Source organism: Alosa alosa, chromosome 7 (assembly GCF_017589495.1).
Source record: "Alosa alosa isolate M-15738 ecotype Scorff River chromosome 7, AALO_Geno_1.1, whole genome shotgun sequence".
NCBI lineage: Eukaryota > Metazoa > Chordata > Actinopteri > Clupeiformes > Clupeidae > Alosa > Alosa alosa.
In genome coordinates this window covers 15,556,393-15,567,127 of record NC_063195.1, presented here as the reverse complement: position 1 = coordinate 15,567,127, position 10,735 = coordinate 15,556,393, and the positions used below count along the sequence as shown (strand labels likewise).

Genomic DNA, 10,735 nt, shown 5'->3' with positions numbered 1-10,735 from the left:
TCTCAAAAACACATAACTTTGGAAAGCGAAGAATGCGTGTGCTGGTGATCCACAAATGCAGACTCACATTTCACAAATGAAATTTTCGGTTTAACAAATGGCATTTTATTTACAAATGCACATCTATATTTGTAAAAATCAATATCCGAGTTACAAATATGATTTTTTTATTTGTAGATATCAAAACACACATACAAATCAAGAAATATTTGTGGATGCCCCTCTGCGCATATACAAATACTATTGAGACAAATTTAGCTCCATACTTAACTCTAATCCTAACTTGTTATGCCAAAAACCAAATGACACCTAATAACAGAAGCGTTATGTCATAAACGTTTATGACTTGTTTATGACATGTTCATGACAGTGTCATGTCACTCTTATGTTGACAATGTCAAGTAAAGTGTAACCAAACAAATTTACCCATGTACTCACAAATGTGGGGACTACCTTATCTGCAGTCAGATTGGTCAGCACTAGTGGGTCAGCTGTCCAGTTTGGTGCTGCCGCTTCGCTAATGTCGGCCTGACTTCTTCTCTTGCTTCTTCAACTATTATAATTGCATGTGAATAATGCAATGTGTATAATTGTCATGGAAAGTTTTTCTTTTATTTTTATGGAACTTATTGTATGGCATATTAACAGCAATCAAAGCAAAGTGTGTCCCTGATGAAATGCATGCATGAATAAATAAAGTTTTTAAACATTGTCACACTTGGTGAAGATGGCAATATGGATTAGTAGATGAAATATGTAAAATCTTGTGAACACTGTGATTTCTCAAAATTGACGAAGCACTGAAAGATGGTGGGACTACAATGGAATGCTATGCTCTGTTAGACATGTGTGTGTGGACACAAAAGCAGTTAACACAGTTAAGACTCACATAACTCTAAACCTTTAATTAATTCAACAATGTACCAAAACCCTTCAGAAAACCCAGTGAAAATGTGCAATCTGTAGGTTTTTTAGTTTTTTAAAATTCATAAATGACGTAAAAATAGCAATAAATTGTGACAAATATAAACACAATGTCAAAGAAATGCATATAGTATATGCCCCATGTGATACAACAACAAACAACTCAAATCCTACACAAGAGTGCCACGATAGACTTAGCGGTGCATTCAATACCACTCAAACAACTCGAATCCGATAAACAGTATGTTCTTATCACCAATGCATACTCTTAAGGAAATAAAGAATAGGTACATTAAATAGTCTTGACATAAAATATAAAAATTGTAAATAGATTAATTAAAATGTATTTGTTCAAATATAAAAAATATAAAATAATATATAAAATCTAAGATTCTTCCATTCTATAAAAAATAAGGATATGTACACTGGGTCAAAAACAAAACCTCTTCCTGAGTTTTGGATACACTTTCAGGGATCTTTGACTTGGATGTCGGAAACACAATTCAGTTGAGAAGTGCAAATGTAAATTAGCCTGACTAACTAGCTCACTCTGGTGCAATGCATCAAGTGGCAACATTTATGTTAAAAAGTGTACATGGTCCCTAACAAATAAAAATAATAATAATAATAATAATAATAATAATAATAATAATAAACCATAAATCACACACATGTGTACACTAAGGGCTAAGTACACATATAGGAACATATGTGATGATCTATGATGATCTTAAGCATCTGTAATGATTTTAAGCATCTTTTGCACAGCCTTTAGCAAATTCTGATGACATCTGCTGGGGTTTAAAATGAAAGAATGGCTGTTTTGTGAGACAAATCTCGGTGACACAAAGGCTTAATAAATGATTAATTGTTTGTAGTTATTATAAAGTGTTACCCAAATCTCTTTCAGAACATCTCTGGAAAAAAAAGATGATCACCTGTACATAATACAGAATTCTGGGCTTGCAAAGCATTATGGATCTTCTGAAGGTCATGGGTTGTCTCATATCTGTGACTGACCCGTACTCGGGTTGGTTTTCAAAGGCTGCAGGAGAAGATCAAATGTAATTTACAGAGATGAATCAAATGCTAGTGCAGTCACACACAGGACAAAGGTAAGCAATTGTTATGTAAAGGTTTTTGTAGAGCTTCATATGGTCTTGGTAGTGATGTAAGGAAATAAAAAAATACACATTTTAATCACTTATTTATGTCCACATGGAAAGGCCAGTGGCAGCAGCAGGTCATCACAATATCACTCAATAAGCAGTTATTATGGGTATAAGTAACAACGTCTCCACCATATGTGGTGACAGCCAATAATAGCAGAGATGGCACAGTATTTTGTGACACACACACACACACACACACACACAAACACACACACAAACACACACACACACACAAACACACACACACACACACGTCGTACCTGCTGGCTGTTGCTGGAAGGATTGGAGGTGTACTCTGTGTATCTCCTCTTTTCTGGGGTGAAGATGCCACTCAGGAACTTAGCATACTCATCTCTCACCTGCAGGGTGTAGTGTTGTGTAAGCCAAGTTGAAAACATTTATTGTCAGAGATCCAGAAAGCAATATACTCAAGTCATAAAAACATTTCACATAATATGTTCTTTATAAATTCCTTTGATAGCATTACGGGTGTGTGTGTGTGTGTGTGTGTGTGTGCGTGCGTGCGTGCGTGCGTGCGTGCGTGAGAAAGAGAGAGAGAGTGTGACTCACAGGTTTTGACATGAGGCAGTGCATGAGGAAGATGAGCACCCCCTGTAGGCTGTTGAGGATGGTGAAGAGGTAGGCCATGGCCACACTCTGGAACATGATGCAGCCAAACATCCACATGCCCCCCAGGACACACAGCTGAGCCATCGCAGTCATTGTGAAACCCCTACAGAGAGAGAGAGATAGAGAAAGAGACAGAGACAGAGAGAGAGAATATGTTAACAGCTGTTGGCAGCACTTTAAAGCTATACATTTATACCAATACATAATCTGAGGGAGAGAAACTGAGACACAGAGAAAGAGAGAAAGAGAGAAAGAGAAAGAAAGAGTTTTAAATGTTTAGATGTTTGTGTGTGTGTGTGCGTGTACGTGTATGTGTTTTTGTTCTCTCACAAGTACATGTGTCATGCTGTTAAAGGGTGGCGTCGTAAATCTACAGCCTGCTTCCTGTGTTTTTTGGGCAAGAAACCGCTGAGCTTTCATGTCACCTCTCACTTCTCATGTCACGCCCTACACAAGCACAAACACACACACACACACACACACACACACACACACACACACACACACACACACACATATCACACACACACACACACACACACACACACACACACACACACACACACACACACACACACACACACACACACACACACACACACACACACACATGGGCGTAGATTTAGGGTGGGACGCTAAGGACTAGTCCTAATCAAAATTTTAAGATGACAAAATTGTCCCCACCAATATTTTAGCGAACTTATTTGTACTGCTGATCATTCCGACAGCCAGCACGACAATACAAGAAACGTCAGGATTATCTGACACGCAGGCTACACGCATGGAGAATGCCAATGCACAGGCTACTTGCAGTGGCAGTCAAGCGAGCAGGTGTGTCAACGACAACGGTAAGTTACCAGGGCTGTCTGCCAATACATACCCCATAAAAGGCCAAAGTAAAACATTTTGATATTGAATTTGACTGACAGAGCTTTCAATTCGCAGCCGTGGCCTACTGGTTAGCGCTTGGACTTGTAACCGGAGGGTTGCCGATTGAACCCGACCCCTCATTGCTACCCAAGCTGCTGTTGTTGCAGGCAGCTCACTGCGCCGGGATTAGTGTGTGCTTCACCTCACTGTGTGCTGAGTGTTTCACTAATTCAATGGATTGGGATAAATGCAGAGATTAAAATATATTTATACTTACAATTAACCACATTATAATCAATAGGCCAAAATCATAATTGTGTATCTGTGCCGAATTTCGTAATTCAAGTCCAGTGTAGAACTGAATAAGAAAATCATAAGGCTGTATATCTTGAACTTCCAGTATGTGAGAAACTTGACTTGCCTTAATATATCCAACCTTAAGTATGCAGCTAATAAGGAAATATAATTGTTATTTAATTAAACAAGGTGAACTTCTCCCCACTGTGCAATGCAGAAAAGGATGCTACAAGGAAGGGAATTCAAACACACTCAACACCTTACCATCTATTGATGTCATTGTGGTTCATTGAGATATCTGACATTTTTCTGTTAATTGGCTTGGATACAAAAGGACATTGTTGCCTTTGTCGGTGTCCTTATGTGAACTTGCACAGGTAAACTTGCTCATCTTTACTTCATGCGTCGACTTCACACCAGTGCTTCAGGGCAGCCGGGCCTACTGGTTAGCGCTGGACTTGTGACCGAGGGTTGCCGGTTCAAACCCGATCAGTAGGCACGGCTGAAGTGCCCTTGAGCAAGGCACCTAACCCCTCACTGCTCCCCGCGCCGCTGTTGTTGCAGGCAGCTCACTGCGCCGTGATTAGTGGGTACCTCACTGTGTGTTCACTGTGTGATGAGTGTGTTTCACTAATTCACAGATTGGGATAAATGCAGAGACCAAATTTCTCTCACGGGATCAAAAGAGTATTTATACTTATACTTCAGACCAGAGCTGATGCTTAAGAAAAGGCCGTCACTGAAAAGCTGTGAATGTCATTGAACACAGCTGTTCTCACATTAGCTGATTGCGATAAACATTAACCATTGTTGCCTAATTACCAATTATTCATCAAGTAGTAACTTTTTTTAGTGTTTTTCACATAGTATTTTGCAGTATTTTTAAAATACAAAAATACACACCAATAAAGTATTTTGATACAAAATACAGAGCCATTTCCTTCAACCCAATAAAATAAAAATTACAAAATACTATTTTGTATTTGAAATACATATTACATGTTTCAGAAATCTTGACATGTCTAAGTTTTGGGTTGCAATATACAGGTAGTGGGCTCTCTGTTAATTTTAATGAGTAGGCCTAAGCCTAAAGTTACAGCATTTCTATCACAATTGACCAGACTTTGACCTTTGGTCTGCTTTTAACAAAATTCTGGCTATGATTGTTCCTTGTATTGCATCATGAGCCATCACTGTGCCTATTGCATTCTACTGTTGTTAGCCTTAAGCCTAGCTCAGTCATTATGTTATACCACATCACACTCCATTAGAAGTGCAATGAGCTGCATTGAGCATAATAAACTGCGTTTAGAATTCCAAATTCATATTTCTAGATATTTTGGTGAAAGTAACTCAAAAGTAATACAATAGTAGTGTAATGCCTTACAATTCAGATACATATTATAATGTAACAAATTATTTTGAAATGACAGTTATGAGTAATACATAATACGATTTTGAAGTAACTTGCCCAACACTGATGACAACCATCACTTTCTATGTATGTCTGTGTTTGTGTGTGTGTGTGTGTGTGTGTGTGTGTGTGTGTGTGTGTGGGGAGGGTCAATCAAATTCTATGATTGCCACTGATATGAATGATCTCACAAATCACACAAACCAAATCAAGTTTTAAAAAAATTTGAAATTGAGATTCTTCACTTAGTATTGGTATTGAAACACTAATGTTGGTATTGTGACAACAGGAGTTGGGGATGTGTCCCCACCAAAGCTAAGACCAAACCTATGCCCTTGACACACACACACACACACATACTTGATCATCTGCAGGTTGGAAAGGTCAGGGCTGAGGCTGGTCAGCTTCTCAGCCAACTTCCAGAGTGTGATGAGGAAGAAGAAGGCGTTGAGGAAGATGATGATGCACACAGGGCCGAAGAACGCCCAGATGAAACCACGCTGCAGAGACAACCAGCAGCTGAGGGAGAGAGGGAGAGAGGGAGAGAGAAAGAGGGAGAAAGAGAAGGATGGAGCGAGAGAGAGGGAGTATGAGTGTGTGTGTGTTAGGGTTGAAACTGGTGTGTTTGTGTGTGTGTGTCTGTGTGTGGGGGGGGAGGGGGTGTTGGAGGGAGAACACTTATATCATATCACACTGACGGCAACCTTTGACTATGAATCATTAAATGCTTAAAGTTCTAAAGCATCAGTATCTTTCAACACAGAGCTATTTCCATGTTCCACATTTTATATTGATTTGGTACTCTATTACCCTCAGAGATGTTGCCCATAGACTGTATAAAGAACACTGAAACTATAGATCGTTTGCATTGAATTCTAGAAGGAACCAGTAATTAATAATTCTCAACAGATTTCAACTGAGGTGAGGAAGTTCCTTTTGCAGAGGTGAACATTTGAATGATTTTGTGTAAACATTCCATCTCTCCAACTCTCCATCCAAGTCCCATCCTATTAACAGAGAACTACCTCCTCGGATTGCAAGTGTTTGCAAACGCTCTTGGAAAAACAAGGGGAACAGGGAAACAGAAAATCTAAAATTTGAATGCACCTCTGGAATGGTTTTCCAACTGTCCTAAATGAGTTTATCTTTCTCCTTCACTCATGTTTTTGATAAGCAATGCAGATTAATCAAAATGTTAATTAAAAAGTAATCTATTCTCATGAAGCTGATTATGATGTTGTCAACAGTGTGCAAAGCAATCATTTGGCTAGTAAATTGAGGCTATTTTAAAACATGTAATTTGCGAAAGAAATATAATTTTCACAAGAAAAAAAATAATGAATTGCATTCTTCAAAGTAGCCCCTGTAGCCTTAAGTACACACACACACACACACACACACACACACACACACTCACTGTTGGTCGGTGCCGTATCCTTGCGGGTAGGCGATGGCGGAGATGATGACGATGGCCAGCGGAGCTCCGTAGCCGGCGGCCATCATGTAGGCGGGGCGGAGGCTGGTGTGGAAGACCTTCACCACCATCCTGTAGAGCTGCACCCCCTCCAGCAGCATCCAGCTGAACGCAGCCAGGAAGAAGTAGTGCAGCAGCCCTGCCACCAAACTACAGCCAGCCTAGCAGAGAGAGAAAGACAGAGGGAGAGAGAGAGAGAGAGAGACAAAGAGAGAGGGAGAAGAGAGAGAGACAGAGGGAGAGAGAGAAAGAGAGAGAGACAGACAAAGAGAGAGGGAGAAGAGAGAGAGAAAGAGAGACAGAGAAAGAGAGAAAGGGAGAGAGAAAGAGAGAGAGAGATAAAGAGAGAGGGAGAAGAGAGAGAGAGAAAGAGAGAGGGAGAAGAGAGAGAGACAGAGGGAGAGAGAGAGAAAGAGAGAGAGAGAGACAAAGAGAGAGGAGAAGAGAGAGAGAAAGAGAGAGAGAGACAGACAAAGAAAGAGGGAGAAGAGAGAGAGAGAAAGAGAGAGGGAGAAGAGAGAGAGACAGAGAGAGAGAGAGAGAGAGGGAGAGACAAAGAGAGAGGGAGAAGAGAGAGAGAGAAAGAGAGATAGAGAAAGAGAGAGAGAGAAAAAAAGACAGGGAGAGAGAGAGAGAGAGAGAGAATTTGAATTTTAAATTGTACTTTATTGTGTTGCACAACAGCACAAAAACTCAATTAATCAATGATGCCCATATTTTTTTTCTAAGAGCGCAACACACAAAAGTAAATAAAAAAATAAATAAAAACAAGAACATCTACAGATGTTCAAAGTGCAACTTGTTGTCGATGACTGTACACAACACTTGTTTACAACACCACAAGTCTATAAAAGTCTCAAGGTCCTGCATCATTTCATAAAAACGGAAATCAACCAATACTCTAGCTTTGACTTGAGCTGGAAACAAGACTGTAACATCATCGCCAGGCATTTGATCCACCTTATTTCTTCGGCTGACATAAATGGCCATCTTGGCCTGCCCTAAAATGAAATTCAGTAATTTGCATTCATTCTGCCTGCGTCTTGTGTACTTAAAACCAAGAATAAAAACCTCAGTGGAGAAATCTGCACCAAATTTACTAAACAAGCGCTGCAAAATAAGGAACAAAGTCCTCAGTCTGACACATTGTGAGAATGCATGAAAAATAGTCTCTCTCTGAAAACAAAAAGGACATTCCTGACCAACATTTGGATTTAAAATTGAGACAAAAGAATTGACAGCCACAGCCCCATGAAGTATTCTCCACTGTAAATCGCCCACTCTTTTGGCCAAAGGTGGTTTGTAAAATGCTCTCCATTCTGGTGTTCTATCTGGGCTCAAACCAAGAACAGTGCGCCACGGTGTGTCAACCCTGTTCGTTAAACATTTTTTGTTAAACACTTTCACACATGCATGGTATAACTGCTTCCCAGTAACAACATTAAAATAAAGTGATAACGGCTCCTTAGATGCCGAAAACAAATAAGCACTCTCCTCCAAAATTGATGAGAGCACAAGCCCGGGAAAGAAATCACGCTCATCAGGGCACAGCGCCCCCCGTGCAGTCGTCTTCTATCAGCTTGATTTCACCTGCGGTGCAGGTATCCTGCCATTTTTTTAGGAGATGTGACACCACCCGACAAGACCTTAACCCCAAGCAATCAGCGAACCCCTTCACATTCTCAAAATCAGATCCTGCCAAATCTCTATCACATTTTTTAAAATCACAGTCTTTGAGCTGAGAAGCATCTTCTCAAGCGCAGGTAATCCAACTTCGGAAACGTCCAAACGCGCACCCCTAATCACAGGCTCATGCAAAAGCCAGTATAAGGAGGTTACTGACCCCTGCCTTTGCACACTGAATAGGGCCCAAATTCTGAACAGACTCCGATAGAAAGGGGGTAAACCAGACACGTCCAGTCCATGCGATGCCATCAGGAAAAGGGACTTGTCCATCCCCAAACCTTTGAAAGATTGAGCAGTTCACAAGACTCCAAGCTGCATCCGTGGGCCCAGCCAAGAGTCTCTTTATGAACTGCAGCCTAAAAGCTGCAGTCCTGCTTTGCAGATGGATAAGACCATGCCCACCTTCATCCTTCGGTAAAAACAAAATAGACTGTGGGACCCAATGTAACTTATCCCAAAAAAAATGAACTAAAACAGACTGTATTTTATGCAAGAGATCCGGTGGAGGGTCAACACAGGCTAGACGATGCCAAAAAGATGATGCCACCAAGTTGTTAATAATAAGTGTGCGCCCCCTATATGACATCTTTGGTAACAGCCACCTCCACCTCTCAAGCCGCCCTTTAACATTTTCAACTGCCCCTTCCCAATTGTTTTGCATTACTTTTTCATTCCCCAGAAAGACCCCCAGATACTTAAAACCATCTCTTTTCCAACACAGCCCATCTGGAAGTTTTGCTTCCCCCTCTCTCCATTGACCAAGCAATAGAGCCTCACTTTTCGGCCAGTTGACCTTGGCCGATGAAAAAGCCCCAAATTCCCCCAGGGTACTTAAGATTACCTCTACATCCCTTTCCCCACTTATCAATACAACTGTCATCGGCATAGGCCGATAAACAAAGGGGTACCATACAACCTGGTACATGCACGCCACTGAAAGTTTTCCTTAGTCTGTGTAACAGAGGCTCTATTGCTATTGAATATAACATCCCAGACAAAGAACAACCCTGCCTCACACCCCTTCCCACCTTAAAAGGAGCACATAAGCCACCATTAATCTTTAAGATGCTCTCCACCTTACACTGTACAGAACCCTGATCTTCTGCACAAAGCCTTCACTGAAACCAAAGGCCTTTAAAACATCCCACAAATAGCTATGCTCCACCCAATCGAAAGCTTTTTCCTGATCTAGTGAGATCAACCCAACATCAAGACCCAGAGAATGGGAAACATGAAAAACATCTCGAATCAAAGAAACGTTATCAAAGATTAATCTGCCTGGTATGCAATAGGTCTGGTCCGGATGGATGACCTGTTCAATTACCTTGCCTAGCCTATTGGCCAGTGTCTTGGAAAGTAATTTGTAATCACTGCACAAGAGCGACACGGGCCTCCAGCACCTTATTTCCGTTAGGTCTCCTTTTTTAGGGAGGAGAGTGAGGACCGCCCTACGACAGCTCAACGGCAGACGCCCTCCGGCGAGACTGTCATTGAGCATCGCCAGTAAGTCCTCCCCTACCTCCGGCCAGAATGACTTGTAAAAATCCACTGGAATGCCATCCAGGCCAGGGGCCTTGCCACTCTCCATACCTTGGAGGGCCCTCTCCAGTTCTCCCAAAGTCAGAGCTGCATCGAGCTCGGCCAGAGACTCCATGGAGACCGGAGATGGAACGGACCAGGGCACCCTTTGCACTGATGCCAAGCAACTCAGCTAAAGTACTTTTCTTTTTTAAAGTAAAGTTTTTAGTTTTAAAAACATCTCTAAAGAATGTATCATGTTACAGGGATGTGTTAAAATGCCAATATGCGCTCTTTGGCTTCACAGAGCACAGGGTTACCATACAGATAACTAAATTATGATCAGAAAAACCCACAGGAGAAATCAAACAGTTTCCAAAAATATTCAAGTGGTGTTTAAAACAGTAGAATCTGTCAAGCCTAGCCATGGAGAGTGTGTTGCTGTGAGCATGGACCCAGGTGTATTGCCTCTGCTCTTTGTGAAGGATTCTCCACACATCAACTAGGTCATGTGTCTGTATGCATTGTGTGAGTGTTCTGCGGGAAAGCATATGGGGCTCAGTATGATTTCTATCTATATAATTTTCAGTGCAGTTAAAGTCTCCACCAACAAATAAAAATTCCTCACTATATCACCCAGACACAGCAGCGGATAAGGTATCTAAAAACAATACTCTATCTGCCGCCTTTGTTGGGGCATACACACAGATAAACACAAAGACAAGATTTTCAAAACAACCCCTAACTTTC

At 41.1% G+C, this 10,735-nt stretch overlaps 1 protein-coding gene across 2 annotated transcripts in view; it reads right to left on the bottom strand.

Annotated features, from left to right (window-relative positions):
• Positions 1-373: 373 nt before the first annotated feature.
• The window catches only part of LOC125297789 (adhesion G protein-coupled receptor E2-like), a 26,677-nt gene continuing 16,315 nt past the window's right edge, over positions 374-10,735 (bottom strand). For both annotated transcript variants that reach the window (XM_048248268.1, XM_048248269.1), the window contains 5 exons: positions 6,725-6,942; positions 5,668-5,826; positions 2,667-2,829; positions 2,357-2,455; positions 374-1,969 (listed from right to left, as the gene is read on the bottom strand). In XM_048248268.1, coding sequence (XP_048104225.1) covers positions 1,928-1,969; positions 2,357-2,455; positions 2,667-2,829; positions 5,668-5,826; positions 6,725-6,942 — 681 coding nt within the window. In that variant the 3' untranslated portion in view covers positions 374-1,927. The remainder of the gene's footprint in view (positions 1,970-2,356; positions 2,456-2,666; positions 2,830-5,667; positions 5,827-6,724; positions 6,943-10,735) is intronic.